Here is a 20,183-nt window from a genome sequence, read left to right on the forward strand (position 1 = left end):
GCTAAGTTTACTGCAATGGTCACAGCCCCATAAGCCAAGCTTGTCTTCACTTACTAGCATTGTGCCTCTTCTTTGGCCACTACAGCTTGGCCACTCACTTCGCATACTAAAAATGCAATAGATATAAATGATAAAAGAATTTGTGGGGATCTGTAGTGTACATCTGTCTATTATTTGAACTTGAAAGTGAGCATCAAAGGACAGATAACTCAATTTCCTGCCAGAGGCTCTTTTGATGTAACCAGATATTTTTGATCTTATTACTCTAATGGAATTGATGCAAGGTAGGGGGCATGTGCATTTCAACTTGCAATGGAAGCAACTGGGGTCCTTGATGAAGAGAAGACAGAAACAAAGCACATATTATTCTCCTCCAGCAGTTTTTTTTAAAAAAAAGCTATCTGAAATCCATTTGCAAAGGAGATATTTGCCTGTGTGGTCTATTTTGAGGTCCTGAGATTTATATATTTGCATACACCTCATTAAAACCATATTTCCTGCATTGCTTTGTATTTTGTACTCTTCTTTCCTCCCACTCTCAATTAAATTGTGCCTATTTAGCCATACAGTGGCTGAGTATAATGACGTCAGAACATGGATAAATAGCCCATCTGAAAATCATGATATTTGTTCCTTAAAGTGTTGGGTAGGGTCCAAAAGCATACCAAGGGGAATAGGACCTGGGAGGTAGTCTGAGTTATAGGTGGTAATGAGCATAGTACTGATCTGGGATATTCTGTTTTAGAGTGGGAGTCTGGATTAAACTGCCAACCAATTCCATGCTTCTACAGAGAGAACACTATATGCTGTTGGAGAGGTAAACTTGTTCTTGGGCTATTGTATCTCAGAATGGAGAAGGAAGAAGCACAGGCAACTGCTTTCTTATAGAAAAAAAGTTCCTTACACTCCAAAAAAATAGTTACCAAGCAAAATGCTGGGATAGGTTTCCATCCTTTCCACTCATCATCACCATTTCTAACTTGTTTTGAATCTCCAGGAAGTTCCCTTCATATGGTGGACCACACAATCTTATAATCTATTGTCTGATCTGTTCATTGTGTGAACTAGGCTTGAATGGCTGTGGGCTTCTCAGTCCTTAGTGTAGGGATCAGGGCTCTTCTCTTCTGCTGTGTAACATGGGGCCCTTGTGCTGCTCTCTTTTCTGGATTTTCAAGAGCCCATGTAGCATATCTGGTCTCTGTAGTTCTTGCACTGAGGGATTTGCACCACAGCTTGCCCTAGTTCACTTGTATGACTGAGGGGCTGAACTCAGCTCCAGAATAGTGTTCAATGTGTATGTGTTGTTACCCCCCCCCCCCCCCCCCTGATTTTACTGGTGCTAGGTGTCTGGGGACAAATTAGCATTTTCCAGAGATCTTTCAGGAACTTTGGTTTGATGGTCTAGCTAGGAAAATAGATAGTTGACATGAACTACAGGGTCTTACAGGACCTCAGGATTACTTTGGGTAAGCTCTATATTTTAGAATTCTCATGGTATGTCTATCAGTTACATTAGTACTTTAAGCCTTCAAGACATTTGATAGTAAGAGAAATCGGCTTGCAATCTCTAATAGTCATATTCGCAGCAGCAGCAGCTGGTGAAAGATGCAAATATCACAGACAGTGATGTAAAGTGGTGTATTTTGCCTATTATGACTGTTCCAATGAAAGGTGGTTTACATGCAAAACCATGTAAAAGGTAAATGTAAAGTTACGCCCTTGACAAGGTTGTCAAGTCATGTCTGACTGTAGGGAGTAGTGCTCATCTCTGTTACTAAGCCAAAGAGACAGTGTTGATAAAAACGATCTCATGGTTATGTAGCCAGCATGACTGCACAGAACTCTGTTACCTTCCCACCAAAATGGTACCTATTTATCTACTTGTACTTTTACATGGTTTTGAAATGCTAGGTTGGCAGAAGTTGGAACTAGTGATGTGCCTGGGCCTTGAATTTCCGACCTGCCGGTCTTGCAATCGTCAGAGTCAATGCTGAGTCAACCACTGAGCCACTGTGTTTCTTAGGCCACGTAATAATACATTAATTCTATGATCACTGCAAACACATGGATTTATTTTTACATTGTAGGAGGCATCAGTATTTCTGCATATTTGCATACACTGAAGTAAATTTGAATTTTTTTTCTTATACATTACTATAGGATACAGAGTTGCCACTTTTTTTAAGTTTATATCAATTCCTGTCCTCAGAACTAGAAAGCCTTGAATGGCATGCTGGACCTTTTGCAATTCAGTATAGCTATATTTATCTTAAGTTTGGTCAGTTCTTATGTTGCTAAATGAAGTGTCCTTTGTACATGCTTTTAACTGTTTAATTGCAAAAATTGTGCTTGGCATTCTGGTTGATCATCTGCCTGTTCTGCATATTGGGAACCGAAAGGGGGCAATGATAAAGTAAGGATAATTAGATGATGAGGATATTACAAAAAAAAGTCTGTTCAAAAATGGTTCACAACTTGGTTGTATACTATAATAAATTAGTTGCAACAATTATGGCACAGCAATTTCTGTGAAAAATGAGAGACAGTGACAGATACACACGCAGGAAAAAGGTTAAGCCTGGGTGCCATTGTCCAGGATGGGCCTAAACATAGTCCTCAGGCCTGAAAAAATTAAGGAATATTGTGCTCAGCTACTGTCAGACTATTTTCCTCTGTCAAATGGCCAGTCAATAGCAGAGAAGTTACAGTAATTCAAATCATATGAATCCCAGTTATTCTAACACAGCTTTCCCATGTATTCAGTTTGTTTCAAATGTTTGCATGTGAAGGGATTGTTCAGAGATTGAAATGATTAAACACAGCAAAATGCTTACTGTTGTGATGTGTGATCACAGGCTTATCTGGTTAGATTTAAGATACCTACATAGAGAACTTGGAAAATTACTTTTAAGAGGAATGAAAATAATGACATGCAGAAGTACACAGTTGAGTCAAGGTAGGTTGTTGTTGCCAAGTATCATCCTGCCATGGCTCAGTTATGGATGACTTCAACATATCCTTATTTTCATTCTTCTTAACCCTTTCAGCTCTACTCTTGCTGCCTTTCCACAGTGGCTCACATTTCCCCAAATTTCCTTCATGCTTATGTCACTTCAACTTCCATATGTTTCATACTGATACAGGATATGCACTATATCCAACTCCTCAATCTCTTAAGGTCCTGATTTGTTGGAACCTGTTACTGTACTGACAATTGTTAGTGATGCTGCCTTTGGCAAGATCATTAGTTCATGTTTCACTCATAGGTCTCTCCATTTGCTTTTACTCATATCATGATTGTTAGAGATTGTGCATACAAGTGCTTTGTTGGTTAAGCCCCCAATCACTTGAATTATTCTAAAAATGGTTTTTAAAAAATCCATTAAGGTTTCAGTTAAAATATTGGAGCAACTACTTGTGAATAAGGAAACAAAATCCCCAAACATTCTAGGCACTCCTACCTGATTGCGTATTCCTCCTGGTATTTGTATGCCAACGTTTACTTTTGCTAGGTAAATATTATCTTTGAGGGCTGTTTTGGAGACCCATAGAGCTGAGGAAATAAAGAGCATTAAACAGTGCCATATACCTGTCAAGAAACCTGTCAAGGGACTCCATTGTGGTGATGGGCTTCGTGGTTCTTTGACAAAACCTTCTTCTCCTTAGTTGCTAAGGTGCCCAGAACAACTTGCCCTTGGCTTGCTGGGGCAGACTATGATTTTTTCCATTCTTGCATTGAGAGAAGTGCTAAAAATGAAGGACATGCCAATAGGATACTGTATGAAGAAATACTGTTGTAATTAATTTTCAACACTGTTGTTGTTTTGTGCCTTTATGTCATTAATGGCTTATGGTGACCCTAAGGTGAACCTATCATGGGGTTTTCTTGGCAATATTTCTTCAGAGGAGGTTTGCCCTTGCCATCCACTGAGGCTGAAGTGAGGGGAAAGAGGAATGTCAGCATTAAAACAAAATAAATCAAATGCTTAACTACTCTACTATTGTTAAAGCACCTTAGCATTTTGGCTGTGCACTCCTCACTCGCATTGTCTATCTCTGCAGGGCTCTGCAGTGCTGTTAGCACCTACTACTGCACAAAATGCTAAAGAAATACTCAGAGTCACCAAGTTCTATTTACAGAACTTTACTACTAAGTATATACAGCACTATATAAATGACAAACAACCACTACTCAATAATAACCCACTACTCAATACCCTCCACTATCCACTGGTCATGCCCATATTTATGCACACTGTCCATGGCATGATGCCTGCAATTGTCCCTTGCATCAGCCTGTTGTGTCATCCTGGGCATGTCCCCCAAGCAGTGTGACAATGACATTCCATCATAGTGCAACCTTGCCAGACGTTGCATCATCCCAGGTGCTTCAGCCAGCTGCCATATTGTGTCCTGTGAAATTCTTAATATAATGGTGTATATGCATACACACACTGACACTTTTTTGACTTTAACTCCTGCATTATAATAATGAAGAAGGCTCAGAGGAAGTGCTGTTCTGAAATGTTGCATGCGTCTCTGGCATGTGATAGTGGGGGGTGGGGGAGATGGAGGAGGAAGAATACAAGGGAGGTGGATGGAGGGAGGGAAACCCAGGATGTTGTAAGAAGGAGTTTGGATGTAGACCTGGGAATATGCAGGTAAAATCAAATAAAAAAGAACTAGAAAGGCTCAGTAGTTCCGGGGACTTTCTTCCTTTTTAGAAGAGCCCTGAATAGGGTGGTGAAAGTGCAGGCCACATTAGATGTTTGACCCCTTTTGTTCAATGCCCTGCATAGCATGTTTGCCCCCCCACATCTCCCAAAGAGTGAAAATCTGACAGTCAGTTTTCCTGTCACGATCCCCCCTCTCCTCCTGAAATACCCAGAATTCACAACTAGAAGACTTCTGATCACTTTCAGGTGCTGTTTTCAATCTATTTTCAGTGAAAAGTGGGTGTTATTGGGTGTTGTGGGTGTAGTAAGCCAGTGAAACAAAGACTGGACTCCATTCTTACTGCAGTTACCCACCTCTTGTTATGATATAGCAGAGCAGATACTTGTATGCGAAGGCCCTGGGCTCAATCATACCATTTCTAAATAGGAAAGACTCCAGGGGCCCAATTTCATTACACATTTATAGTGCTATAATTCCACTTCAACTGCTGTGGCTTCATCCTATGGAATCTGTTGTTTGGCCAGAGGTATAGTGGTTTGAATGTAGGCTACAACTCTATAAAGGTCAGCCATGAAACTCACTGGGTGACCTTGAGCAAGTTGTGTGCTCTCAGCCTCAGGGGAAGGCAAAGGCATACCCGTGCTGAATAAATCTTGCAATTAAATCCCATGATAGGGTAGCGTTAGGGTCTACTTAAGGCAGAAATGACTTGAAGGCACACAACAACAGTAACAACAAAAACAAAAACAACAGAAGCACAAAATTCTAAATGCCATTCTCTCAACTGCCAATCCCAGGATGGCATCAAAGTGGAATCAGAATACTATAATTCTGTAATGCGAATGGGCTCCAGGTCAGAAACTATGCTGCCAATCAGTGCATATCATGCCGAGCTAAGTAGACTAGCAGTCTGCCTCTCTGAAAGCCAGTTTCTTAGGTTGCCATTCATGAGCACAGTTTGGTAGGAAGGTGATTTTTGTCATTGTTGCTTTGCCAAAATCCAAGTTGGATGGAATCTGATTTGCCTAAATATTCAAGATAACATTTGTGATCAGGTCATCCCTAAAAAGGAATGGAGTTCTGGGATGGGAAGTAGCATATACGCCTCTCCTGTGCACACCTGCCTGTGTTTTGTTACTGAAGTTGTGTTAAAAGGTTAATCCTTCCAAAAGCCTTATAATACTCTGAAAAGGTGAGGTTGAGAGAGCAGCCGACCCAGCAAGAGTGAGTGAGTACATGAATGTGTTGTTTGGAATCCCTAACCTTCCTGCTTTAAATTCAACAAACATGTCAATGACCTTTTGAAATCCATCTTTATGAAAGGTTATGAAAAGCTATTGAAATATTGTATTCTCTGCAACCTGATTTTGTCCCTCTTTCTTTGCCTTGTACCTTCCTTCTACATGCAGAAAGGCCAGGAAAAGATTAAAATGATCCTTTTGAACATGGCTTTGAAGCATGATTTTGAGTCACCCAGGGAACATTGGCCTTAATGGGTTAGTGTTTTCCATCTCCTCCCATCCCAGCTCGTTCAGCTTGTGGTGACTCACAATGGATGGATATTGTGAGTGTTTTCATTTGACAGGGAAATTCTCTGTAAACCAGATTAACTGTGATGGTTAGTTTATGGAGTGGGAAACAGAAAATATTTCCCTTTCTCCTAGAGCAACATTGGGGTACTACCTTTACACTCTTCTTAACTTAAACTTTTAAAAAGGTTTTGAAGGCTTAGGAGAAAAGGAGAGCAGGTTGGCGCCTTGTAATTCTGGAACGGAATTTGAAGAACATTTGAATTTGATTTAGATCTCCTTGAAACTTTCCATGGTTTGACTCTGTAATTTTTGGTCACCTAGGGGCTGGACAGATGGAGGGAAAGGGGCAGACAGAGGCTGTCCCTTTATCCCCCACATTGTTGCTATGGTGACCGCATGTCGCAGCAACGATGTGCTCAGAAAAAGAAGCTGCGAAATGGGGCTCCTTTTTCTGTCACTGCCAAGGTGCCATTAGCGCCTTGGATTGGCGCGGTAATGTCCGTTGTGGACACAGTGCACAATGCACATCATCAGTCGGGTGCCATCTAAAGGGGTGTGTCCCAAAATGGCGCCAGGAGAGCAAGGTAGAGCTCGGGAGCATGAGGACGCTCTGCTCTCCCTAGCCCTTAAATTGGCCCCAGGATGGCGCTTTTTGCCCATCTGTATCTAGCCCTAGTTAAAACTAAACCTAATAAAAGCCTTTTTAAAGATTGTATTGTCCCTTTCATCTTTGTGTCTTCCCCGTTAACAACATTTAGCCTGCCAAAAACAGCTATCTCTTTTTCTGCTCATGGAACTTGATAATGCACAATACACATTGGGAGCACTGCATAAATAGCCACCCCATTGACTCTTTATAACCTCAATGGGGTGATATGTACAAGAGGTCTTGGGTGTCTCCTCCTCCTCCTCCTCCTCTTCTTCTTGGTCATTCTTCCTCCCAGTATAAAAGACTATCTTAGTGCTGTTTGGAGACTGCCAGGGTAAACCTCTGACTTGTTCCACTGACTGCTCACCTCTAAAATTGTGGCAGCATGAGTACAGCCTGCTACCTTGTGTGCTAATCCTCTTCTGTTGAGCATAACTATTAAGGCTTCACACAGGTCTTTCCTGTTTTCTTTCAAAAGGATTTTTAGAAGTAAAGTTAATGGGCTTGAAAGAGGAACAAAAGGCCCAGTAATTCCTCTGCCCAATTGTGGGTAAACTTATAAGTCTGTCATATTCTGATTTCTACCACTGGCACCTTTTTGAATAGCATGTGTTTCTGCTTGCTGCTTCACTTCTTCATGAATTATGATATTCCTTTCCCTCTCTATTGGCATTTGTGTGTAAAATGGAAAAATCTCTTCCACTTTTGTAAAAAAAAAAAAAGGGGGGGGGGAGATGTGTGATCCCATTCGGCTGCCGTGAAATTTTGCTACACGCAATTTATGATCTAACATTCTTAGACATAAAGATAAACAAGTTTAGGGGATTATTACATACATATTAATGTGTTTTTCTACAAAAGATTAAGATTTCAGCCCTTCAGGAGTGGCGAAGAGTATGTATCTGTACTCTAGCTCATGCAAGACTTTTTCAGAGAGGTTATCTCTTCCAAAGGATGAGGAACTATCCCTGGTCTCCACCAACATTTTCTGACATTAGCTTTAGCTATTTCAATCAAAAATATTTCTAGCTTTGTGTTGTTACTTAGCAACTGAAGCCAGGTTCTGTTGGCAAGAATGCTGAATACCAACCTTTGTCTTCCAGTATGTAAATGACATGAAAGATTCATGGACAAAGTTTTATGTTGACAATTTCCTTATAGAATCTTGCAAAATAAAATTTGGCAAAGTATGCATGTATGTAGTTACCTAAAGCGAAGACAGGAATTATGTAGTCCTCCAGAAGTTGTAAAACTGCAAGTCCCAGCCCCTTTCACCATTATTTATGCTGGTTAGAGCTGCTGGAAATTACAGTTCCATGGGGGGTGGGGTGGGGGCGGCTACACAATATGCCACTAGCCTTAAAGTGTAACATAATCTTTTGCCAATCTACTCAGCAGTATATTTCATTGAATTCAGTGGTTCTTATCCCTGATTAAGTGTTCCGTGGCCTTCATCCTGGAAAGAAGTGACCAGTGGGGTCCCACAGGGCTCTGTTCTGGGCCCAGTGCTATTCAATATCTTTATCAATGACTTGGATGACAGAACTGAGGGCATACCTATCAAATTTGCAGATGACACCAAATTAGGAGAAAGCTAAAATTCCAGAGGACACAGGATCAAAATTCAAAATGACCTTAAATATATTAGAAGCTGGCCAAAGCTAATAAAATGAATTTCAACCGACGAAGAATGTAAGGTACTGCACTTAGGGCAGAAAAAATGAAATGAACAGATAGGATGGGTGACACCTGGCTGAACGAAACTACAGTGTGAAAGGGATTTGGGGAGTCCCAAGTAGACCACAAGTTGAACATGAGTCAACAGTGCGATGCGGCAGCTAACAGGGTAGCTTGCCATATCCTGCCTGGGGGCGGGACTTTCCCGATTGGGGGGGGTCCCGCATGGTCCCGCCCCGGTTGGCCCGCCCCCGGACTCCCCCCCCCCCCAGCGATTCCTGCAGGCTTGGCTGGGGCTTGGAGGACGGCTGCCTTCCAAGCCCCACCCATGCCCTGGGGGCTCCTCCGCGATCGCGGAGTCCTCCAGGCTTGGCTGGGGCTTGGAGGATGGCTGCCTTCCAAGCCCCAGCCATCCCTGGGGGCTCTTCCCACATCGCAGAGTCCGTCCAGACTTGGCTGGGGCGTTGGAGGACGGCTGCCTTCCAAGCCCCAGCCATGCCCAGGGAGCTCCTCCGTGATGCGGAGTCTCCAGGCTTGGCTGGGGCTGGAGGACGGCTGCCTTCCAGCCCCAGCCATGCCAGGGGCTCCTCCGCGATCACGGAGTCCTCCAGGCTTGGCTGGGGGCTTCGGAGGACGGCGAAGCCTAGTCCCCAAATCTCTGCTGGCTGCATCCGTCTCGGGGGGGAGAATCCCGGGGGTGGGGGAAACGGCGATGGAGGCAGCCAGGCAGGGGTTTGGGGCTTGGCTTCAGCGAGGCCCTTCCCTTGCCTGGCTTCCTCCTTGGCGACGGAGGCAGCCAGGCGAGGAAAGAGCCTTTCCCCTTTCTCCTCCTCTCTCTTTCTTCTGCCCTCTCCTCCTCCTTTTCTTCCTCCCCTCTTCCCCTTCTTCTTTCTCCTCCTCTTCCTCCCTTCTTCCGTTTTCCTCCTCTCTTTCTCTCTCTCCTCCTCCTCCGCCTCCTCCTCCCTCTTCCTCTTTCCTCCCCTTCTTCTTCTCTTCCTCTATTCCTTTTCTCCTCGTCTTTCCCTCTTCTCCCTTCCCTCTTCTTCCTCCTCCTCTTCTTCTTCTCCTCTTCCTCTCCTCTACATTTTCCACTCTTCCTCCTCTTCAATGCCCAAAGTGTGCTGTTTGGAATGGGGAAGGAAGGTTGGCCAGAAGGGAAGTCTGTTTCGCCATCTGCTAGGAACAATGCCCAAATGTCCTCCATTTTGATCATGCACCTAAGAAACATGCATTTTATTTAACAGTTTTTTTAAAAAAATCATCAATTTTTTGCGTGTCCTCCTTTTTTTTTAAAATGTGTCCTACATTTGAAAATTTTGTCCTACTTTTGTCCTACATTTGTCCCAGTTTGGAGGTCCAGAATTATGGCAACCCTAAACAAGGCCAATGCGATTTTAGGCTGCATCAATAGACGTATGGTGTCTAGATCAGGGGTAGGCAATCTTTTTGAGCTGAGGGCCGGGTTGCTGTCCCTCAGACAACTGGGGGGCTGAAGCAAAAAAATAAATAAGTAAATATTTTTGTTATAAATTAAATATATAAATAAACCAGGACAAATGTAGGACAAAATTTTCAAATGAAAGACACTTTTTTAAAAAAATGGAGGACACGCGAAAAAATTTGCTGATTTTTTAAAAAATGTTAATATAAATGCATGTTTCTGAGGCTTCTATAGACAATTGCTCCCCAAAGGCCCCGGCGGCAATCGGAGGCAGAACCGGGCTGGGGCCGGTCCCAAGGCCTCGCCGGGCCGCATCCGGCCCGCGGGCCGCAGGTTGCCTAACCCTGGTCTAGATCAAGGGAAGTACTAGTGCCATTCTATTCTGCTCTAGTCAGGCCCCACCTGGAATATTGTGTCCAGTTCCACCACAATTCAAAAAGGACATTGCAAAACTGGGACATATCCAAAGGAGTGCTACTAAAGTGGTGAAGGGTCTGGAAACCATGTCCTATGAGGAACGACTTAGGGAGCTGGGGATATTTAGCCTGGAGAAGAGAAGGTTAAGGGGTGATATGATTAAATACTTGAAGGGAAGTCATATTGAGGAGGGAGCTAACTTGTTTTTTGCTGCTCCAAAGACTAGGACCTGGAGTAATGGATGCAAGCTCCAGGAAAAGAGATTCCACCTCAACATTAGGAGGAACTTCTTGACAGTAAGGGCTGTTCAACAGTGGAACACACTTCCTTAGAGTGTAGTGGTGTCTCCTTCCTTGGAGGTCTTTAAGCAGAGGCTGGATAGCCATCTGTTGGGGATGCTTTGATATAGATTTCCTGCATGGCAGGGGGTTGGACTGGATGGCCCTTGCAGTCTCTTCTAACTCCATAATTCTATGGTTTTAAATATTATGAATGATGGTTTTTAATGATGTATTGTACTGTTTTAATATGGGGGGATTGTTGTTGTTACAATTTGTATTTTACTGTGTTGTAAACCGCCGTGATCGAAGGAACGGCGGTATATAAATAAAGTCTCATTCATTCATTCATTCATGATGTATATTGCTGTGCCCTGATTGCTTTATGGAAAGAAATACTCCTGTTCTTGACTTTTAAAGCTCTGCATGGCTGGTCCCTCCGTATTTATCTAACCTTCTTTCTCCTCACCTTCCCACTTGTGCCTTCCGTTCTGGTAATCAGGGTCTACTGTCTCAGCCTAGGATTTTCACTGCCCTGTCCCAGATTCATTCCTTTTCACTTGCTGCCCTTCACTCCTGGAATCTCCTTCCCCCACGAACGTGGCTCATCACTTATTTAACCAGTTTCAAAACTGAGTTGAAGACCATCCTGTTTAGAGAAACGTTCCCAGGCATTGCGTGATTATTATTTGTCATTTGTCATTTGACATTTTTAATTTGTTGCCTGCTTTGCTATATTGAACCCTTTCCTGTATTGTTATGTATTATGCTATTATTTCTTAGATTGTATGCCATGGGCAGGTTTACTTTATCTATTTTATTGTTTGTATGTACAGCACTGTGTAAATCTATAGTGCTATATAAATAAAGCATAATAATAACAACACTAATAATAAACCACTTAGGGAGTGCTTCAATGCACTGATAAGTGGTATAGAAATGCACTTGCTATTGCTAATAATAATAATAATAATAATAATAATAATAATAATATAGCTTCCAACAAGTCATATTAGGATCTAGAACTGGCAAATGCTTCAGGAACTGAACTCAAGTTTTCTGGAATCTGAACAAATGGTGCCTTAAGCCTAACAATTGAAGTCTAGTGTATTGAGGCAGTACATGGCTCACCCCTATCCCATTTGATTTTGTGTTTGTTTTGTCTTAACAACAATGGATCTTTTTCCATTGGCAACATGAAGTTATTATTATAGAACTGGGTTTCACAAAAGTATTGAACAATCATAACTACTGGTCCATGTGTGTAAGGAGAGAAATGGGGAAAGGCCTCTACCCTTAAGGGCCAAAGGCACTCATTTCTTTTGTTTGAGGAGTGCAGTCATCTCTGCTTTCTTATGAAATGATGGCTGTTTGAAGAAACTGCAAATTTATCTCATTGCCAGGGGTGGGCAGAATCTGGGGATCCAGGGACTGATTTCCCACTAGCTGCTCCCACCTATTCTAAAAACATAACTGAAAACAAAACAAAACAAAACAAAAAAAATGGCCAGAAGTCACCCGCTGCTTTTTTGCTATTAAAAGAAGGTTAGAAGAAGAAGAAGAAGACTTGCTGCTGTGGGGGAATAGCAATTCTCTCTCTCTTGGCCAAAAAATGGTGGTGGGGCAGAGGAGAGTCCAGGTGTGGGGCAACAAAGGCACGGAGGTGGGCACATGATTCCCATCTTTTGTTCTAAGTTCTTTTTCTGACCTTTTTTTCCCTTTCAATGATAGAAACGGGGAGTTTCCAGTACTTTGTTTAATGGTCCAGTAGGGATTAGTGGAGTCTTTCATTCAGGATTTTGAGGGGACAAGTAATTCACTTCATTTTTTCTTTTTTCAAAACACTGTATCTTTGCAGCTAGATGCATTCCAGCCCCACTGAGGAAAAAGTTGTGAAGCAATGGAAAGACCTAAGCAAAATGAACTCTTTGAAGCAGCCACTCAAGAAGACAAGGAAGAGGATGGAACCATCTCTGGTCCCTCATCACCTCCTGTGTTCTTGAACAATATGGAAGACCTGCATGTGGAGATGCTGGAGAAGGCCAGGGAGCTCTTCCGGCTCTGTGACAAAGAGGAGAAGGGCTTCATTACCAAAGCTGACATGCAAGTAAGTGGTGGAGCTGCTTCTGCCTCCTTCCCTTCAGAGGCAAAACTCTAGTTTTCTTTAGCTATATATCCATAAGCTCTATTCTGAGTGTTCAGTGTGTGAGCTACACCTGATTCATAAAGTACTTGAATAAAGGATGATCATTTATGCTACACACATTTCCTTTCCCCAGCTGTGGAGTTGTCCTTGTTTCTTCTTCATAACTCTCATTCTTGGCTGACTTAAACAGTACTAAAAACCTCCTTAGCATCACACTTGAGACCCCACCATAAAACTTTGCTCCAACAACTTCCTTGTAAAGCATAAGCATAATATCCATAAGCTTCTGCCTTGACTAAATCTGAAAAACAACAAAGGGGTTCTGTGACATTTTAAAGACTTAACAGGTTTGTTATGGCATGAGCCTTTGTGATCTGCAGCCTACATCATAGTCATGAAATTCCTGACCCTATGCAGAAAACAAATGGAAACATATCTGATGTTAGAAATGCCAGTATTTTAAAACCATTAGCCTCCCAAAATGCTTTCTTAAGTGACTTTAAAGTGGTCATTCTGGAAAAAAGGAAAAGATTCTGGTCTCAAGGGGACTAGAACTTTAAACGATTGAACTGCAATTCATCAGGAGGTTCAGGTGTATTTCATGTAGCCTAAACTGAGACAAAAGTTTCATTTAAATCCCCCTGTGTACATTAACTGACTTGCCCAATGCCATAACATTCATGTTAGCAGCAACAACTATTTTGTCTATGGCTACTGTTGGTAACATAATTGACACTGTCTTTATGTTGTACATTTCATTTCTCCCTGGCCTTTCTGATTCTAAGTCTCCTGCCCCAACCATATCTGTATATATACTTGCAACTCAGAAGAATACCCCTCCTTTCTGATATGGTATGCAGGTACCATGTTGTATGTAACAATCATGTAGAAATAAGGCAAGAAAAGGTATGTTGTGGAGATACTCTATTATCTTTGTGCCTTCAGCTGCATAATGTTTGCATGTCAGGTGATAGTGAAAGGCACAGAATTAAAACCAGTTAAAAGGAGGCTGTTTGACTTGTGGCCAGCTTGAGCGGTGTTGCAACCAGGGGACAGTACTCTGTTATGGCAGAACAAATAGCTTGACACTTGCAAATTGGCTTCTTTCAGTTTCCCATTAGTTATGTACCATTAAAGTCATTTAAGGATTAATTCAACCATGCTAAATGCTAATAATAGAAATTGGTAGGCGGAGGTGTTCACTTTTGCTTTTAAAAGAAAACAAACAAACAAAAAAAAATTACTGCTGTGGCCATCCTTATCTGACAAGGATTTCTTCCTTCCTTCCTACCATATTTCTGTTTGGGCTCATTTGACAGGCACTATGCAGGTTTGTTGGATTTTCCAGTTTGAACTATTGAACTGTTCCCAGCAGATTCCCAATTGACAATATTTATAAAAGTGGAGGAAGCTGGGAAAATGGGATAAGCAAAGTTTTTCATGACCTGGTCATTTAAGCATGAACCAAAAATCCTAGATTTGAACTTCCTTTCCTTTTTTTTCCTTTTTCCCCCCACAGCGGCTACAGAGTGAACTGCCCCTCACCACTGAACAGCTAGAGGCTGTTTTTGATAGCCTAGAGCAAGATAATAATGGTTATCTCACCCCAGTTGAATTCAGCATGGGACTAGGTAAGAGACATAAGAGAGTTCTGGTGATCAATAAGAATATTTCAAACAGTGATGTTGTAAACTATCACCTTATTTATTCAGACCAGGGATAGAAAACATAAGTTATTCAGTTGCAAGTTCCATCAACCCCAGCCAGTGCTAGCCAAAGTGAAGCAATGTAGGGAATTGCAATCCAGTAGTATCCAGAGGATCTCATGGTCTCCATCCCTAATGCAGGCAAAAAGCATACAGAATAGAAGCGTTTCCATCCTAGGGTGACATTCAACCCACCTTAGGCAGTCACAGTACTGAAAGTGTGCATAATTCATGTATCTGCTCAGTAGGAGTGAAGATGGATACCAAATATTTGAGTTGGCAAATTTTTGTTGTTGGGAGGTTGTTGTTTTTGCTTGATACAAAGTAAACACTTCTGTCTTTGCCCCACATTTTTGAGTCCTCTTCACAATGATAGTTCTGAGCAAGGTGAATTCCTATGTAAACCCACCAGATTTCATGTTTGCAGAGCATGTTTGGTGAATGTGCCTACCTCTTGCCAGTGAGTAGTTGAGATGGGATTATTTTATGCAGTGATGTTACTCTGCCAAGAAGGGCATCTTCTAAGACTAAGGCATCCAGTTTTGCAATACCCAGGCAGACCCTGTAGCTATAACAAAGAGGGCAAGCTATAGTCAACATTGTTTTGTCAACTATGAACTGCATGGAGGAGAGGATAGCCTTCCTGTAAAACCTTGGAGACTCAAGTATTTCTGTGGCCTTGTGCTGTGTAAAAGAAGCCAAGTTCCTTTTTCTTAAGAAAACAGCTTAAGTCAACAGTTTCACAAATCTGATGGGAAGAGAGCTGATCAAAGCTATCAGAATAAGGCAATTGGGCAAGAAAGTAATGAGAAGTTCTTATTTGAACTGGAACAATGCAGTGTTTTGTACAAACTGTGAATGTCTTAGTGTTCTAAGACTAGGGACTTGACCCAGTGACATGACAAGGAGCCAGGAAAGACAATATATAACTCTGCCAAGTGGTTAACTTGTAAGACCCTTAAGGGAATAAGCCAAAGATGAAAGGATTTTTTTAAAAAATCCTGTTTTTTAAAAAATCAAGGTTTTTTCTTTCACTTAATGTCCACATGGCAAACTGATTACAAATGAGGAAGACATCTTGTCAGATTACACTGATTGGGAAGAGAAGGGACAAGGGGACTCAGGCCTGTGTTTTAATAATAATAATAATAATAATAATAATAGCAATTTATTTCTAGCCCGCCCAATCATGAAGAATCCAGGCAAGTTACAACAGTAAAGAAAATACATAGCAAATGATAGTTACTATAAAAATAACATAACAAATCACAATAACAATAAATAGCAAAAAACATAGTAATTCATAACAACAATAAAAATAATAATGAAAAATGCATAGCAATTAACATAGCAAAATAGGTACAATAAAAATTGTTAAAAGTTTTGTCTTTTAACACGAGGAGGACATGCAAACAAATTCAAGAGTTGGGGCGAGGTATTTATTTATTTATTTTGAAAAAATGGCTTCTGAGCTACTAAGGACAGTTGCCTGAGCCCTGTAATCATAGAACCATAGAGCTGGAAGAGACCATGAGGGCTATCCAGCCCAACACCCTGCCATGCAGGAAATCACAATGAAAGCACCCCCAACAGATCGCCATTCAGCCTCTGTTTAAAGACCTTCAAAGGCAGGGAACCGTCTGACTAAAAAATTGATGTACAGCGCTGTGTAAACTTACAGCGCTTTATAAATAAAGGTTAATAATAATAATAATAAAGGAGACTCCACCTCTCTCTGAGGGAGTGGGTTCCATTGTCAAACAGCTCTTACTGTCAGGAAGTTCCTGCTAATGTTGAAGTGGTATCTTTTTTCCTGCAGCTTGCATCCATTGTTGCGTGTCCTATTCCTTGGAGCAGCAGAAAAGAAGCTTGCTGCATCCTCAATATGACATCCCTTCAAATATTTATATAGGGCTATCATATCACCTCTTAACCATCTCTTCTTCCGGCTGAATGTAACCAGTTCCCTAAACCTTACCTCCTAAGGCATGGTTTCCAGACCCTTCACCAATCATACAGTATGAGACAGCATCCAGTCAGTCGAGGAAGTATCTCTGATCCACAGTGTCTGTTTGGGATTGTGGGCAAAAGAATTAACCCTGTTCCACTCAGATTTCACTGTAAAACCTTGAAGACTCAAGGAGGCCTCCGGCAATGGGCATGGGTTAACTAAAACTGGAAGAGATAATTGGAGATGCTGGTTAGAAATTTCAATAAGATCCTTCTACTCCACCCACACCTCCCACCCCCCCCACCCCGCCTCAGGTATTTTAACACTGATACACACCACATCTGGGAATTAGAGAGCTTTGGTTCCATATGAGAAGATGCAGCTGGCTTCTAAGCAACCTTCAGTGCTAGCATCACTCCTTTTATTTAGCCATAGCCACAAAGGAGCCTGGAGCAGAGCAAGAAATTATCTTATTTCTATCCCATCTCTGCTGCAATCTAATCTTGTACTCAATTATTTCTCTCACCCTCACAGGGAAGTTCATTGGAATTGAGCAGTACCAAAGCTCTGAAATCACCAGGCATGAGGAGACATTTGAATCTGGTTGGTCAGATGACTTGGACCAGACTGATGAGGAGGAAAAAAGATTTTTCTCCTTTCTGGAGCAACTTGAAGCATCTCAGGTCTTTGAAGAGTAAGTTGGAACTTTCTAGTCTGTTCTTCTTTCCTCTTAACTTACCTTATCAAAATGTTTATATCCTGACCTATATTTAAAAATATCAAGGCAGAGTTTAATAAAATGGGTTTCTAATAGTGTAAATAATTTAAGCAGGCTAAAGACATAGTAAATATTTTAGCAAGTCAAAAGAAGACAAAAATAACTTAAAACAGTTTAATACCATGTACATGTGTGGATTTTTAGAAAATCAATAAAACCCTGGTGACTTTAGGGGGGAAAAAGTTGTGTGTTTACTTGGTGCTGGAATGACAGCAGCATCAATGCCAGTTAGGCCTTAAAGGAAGGAATATTTCACAATGTTGGTGTGTGTGTGTGTAAAGTGCCACAGAAGAGAAAGCCCTCACCCATGTCTTCCTACTTTACTTCTCCAACTGACGGGACACAGAGGCAGGCCCATCCAACATCTCTTACAGCTTGGCAGGTGTGTGCAGAGAGAGAGATTCCTTCAAATATCAAGGTCCCAGACATTTAGGGATTTGAAATAATCAGCTGCACTTTGAAGTATGTTGATAGCCAGTGCAGTTTATTTAAAACAACTGTTGTATGGTTTTGTGTAGCATTCCAGTTAGCAGTTCAGCTGTTGCATTTTGCACTAGCTGCAGCTTCTGAAGAATCTTCAATGGCAACTCACCATATATTGCATTGTTGTAGTCTACTTGGGACATTACCAGTGCATGGACTACTGTGGCTAAGATGTCCCTGTCCAGGAAGAGCTGTAGCTGAGGAACAAATAAAGGGTGGCCTCAAGCACTCTGAGCATCAGAGTCCACTTGGGATTCCAGTGGCAAAGATGGATCTGAGAACAGTCCCATGTTATGCACCTTTTCTCTCAGAAGGAGTACAGTCTCATCCAGGACAGGTTGCTTACCCAGTTCTTGGACCCAAGAACCACCAATGCACAGAGCTTCTTCAAGGACAGTGGTACTCATTGTAACTATCTTTAGGGACCTAATGTTCAAAAGCATTGCTAGAGCATTTTGTATTATGGCCTCTTGGTTAAATTTTTGAATGATATTTCCAGAGTCTGTCCCACATCTGTTGCTCTGGATGTTTTGAACTTCAGCTTGGCACTATGGTCAATGATAAGAGACAATGGGAATTGCAGTCCAAAACATTTAGAGGCCAACAGTTTTTCCACCTCTGAGCTAGCTGTTTGTCAGCCCATGACATTCTTCATCCCCCAAACAAATTAGTGATTCTATGTGTAGATTCAAACAAGACTGGTGGTGGTTTGGGCACGAAAGAGAAGGCATCTGGGTTACTAATTCGGTAAAAATCAAGCAGCAACACGAAAGATAGAAACTTTGCAAGAGTCCCCTCCTATTGTGAACCTCGACTTTAAAGCAGCACGTTGTGTTCTTCAAGGTCTTGGACTAGACATATCACCTCTTTTTGCTTTTGTTTCCCTCAGGGGGTGGATGAGTGGGGGCTAGGAAGACTACTGATAAGAACTAACAGTTATAGAGCACATTAAGCCTTTAGATTCCATTTCTGAGAAGCACAAAACTCTTCTGCTTGTCTTTGTTCCAGTCAGTGTGAGATCCAGGAGCTTTGGACTCGACTCCGGAAAGAACAACCAGAGCTCTTGGCCAGTTTTGAAGAATTTCTCTTCCGCATTTCCTCATACCTCAGGGATGTACAACAGGAAAAGGAGTCTGTGGAGCTGGCATTAAAACGGTAGGACATGATCAGGTTGCAGGTGTTACTTTGTAGTAGAAAGAATGCAGAAGAGCTCAGGTCACCAGGGTAGGGTAAAGACGGTTGCCTGAAGCAGTAGACCAAAATATTTTTCAGAAAATCTTGTCTCTGTGTTGTTGCTAGCTGAACTTTTTGCTTATTACCAAGGTCAGGTTAAGGTGGTTGGAGCCCTGGAGCAATTCCAGGATCCACTTTGTCCACATTTGAAAATTGCCTTTTCACTCCCAAGATGGAAGTGGTGGTTCAGGGTATCCTTTCTAACAACCAGATCCCAGTTAGTAACTCCAGAACCAGAGGCTCAAAAGCAGAGATACTAGTTGCCTTTTTACTCACTCCACAGCTTGAAAAAATATTGTCAGTATGGGTGGTAAACAGACTCCCAACTACTGTGGAAGATGCAGAGAAAGATAGAGATGGAGATCAAGAGAGATCTCTGGAACTTTTCTCTCTTGACTGCTTCACAGAAGAAGTTTGTGAAGAGCATTACAACACATCTCACACTTGCTGTTCTGTGCCTTCAAGTCATTTTTGGCTTATGGCAATCCTAAGGGAAGCTATCATAGGGTTTTCTTGGCAAGTTTCTTCAGAGAGGTTTTGCCATTGCCATCCTCTGAGGCTGAGAGCATGTGACTCGCTCAAGGTAATCCAGTGGGTTTTTTTTAATGCTCATGTGAGGATTTGAAGTTTGATCTCCAAATTTGTAGTACAACACTCAAACCACTACATTAGCTGGGGTGATTTCTTTTGGATTTAGAGAAGGAAAGATTTTCTCTCTCTTCCTCCTCTCTCTTTATCTTTGCTCTTTGTAAACACAGGCCAAGATCTAGCTAAGTCAAACTGCTCACACAGTGGGTCATAGTGCAAATGGTTTGACACTTTCACTGCTTGCACATCCAGACACACAGGATCTCAATGCAAAATGGGAAGTAACATCTTGCAAGTGGGGATTCCATGTTACTACTCCATCAGGATTTTCCACTTCACTGGTGTTCTGTGAGTTTTTGGTCATATCGCCCACATCTTGTTCATGTTATTTTATGCTTCTAGACGGGAGACAGACCATGACAGAGAAATCAGGTGCCTCTACGAAGAAATGGAGCAGCAAATTAAGGCAGAAAGGGAACAGCTGCTCTGCCAGGTAAACTCCTTCCCCAGCTTTTGGACTATAACTCCTGCGTTGGAGGCTGCTTCCCCACATGTTGGATCACTATTGCAGTTTTTGCAAGAGCTCTAGGGACCTGATTCTGTGGAGGTCACTGGAAGGAAGAAAAA

General features: G+C 41.9%; 2 protein-coding genes across 2 annotated transcripts in view; one reads left to right on the top strand and one right to left on the bottom strand.

The window, feature by feature from the left end:
- Window positions 1–20,183, bottom strand: part of SLC25A22 (solute carrier family 25 member 22) — a 723,963-nt gene that overhangs the window by 260,024 nt on the left and 443,756 nt on the right. The window lies entirely within an intron of this gene.
- CRACR2B (calcium release activated channel regulator 2B) overlaps window positions 1–20,183 on the top strand; it is a 76,230-nt gene that overhangs the window by 12,847 nt on the left and 43,200 nt on the right. The window contains 5 exon segments of the mRNA XM_042466420.1: window positions 12,530–12,778; window positions 14,337–14,448; window positions 17,009–17,168; window positions 18,744–18,890; window positions 19,959–20,182. Of these exon segments, the coding sequence (XP_042322354.1) occupies window positions 12,572–12,778; window positions 14,337–14,448; window positions 17,009–17,168; window positions 18,744–18,890; window positions 19,959–20,182 (850 nt within the window). The 5' untranslated portion in view covers window positions 12,530–12,571.

Source organism: Sceloporus undulatus, chromosome 1 (genome assembly GCF_019175285.1).
Source record: "Sceloporus undulatus isolate JIND9_A2432 ecotype Alabama chromosome 1, SceUnd_v1.1, whole genome shotgun sequence".
Taxonomy (NCBI): Eukaryota; Metazoa; Chordata; class Lepidosauria; order Squamata; family Phrynosomatidae; genus Sceloporus; species Sceloporus undulatus.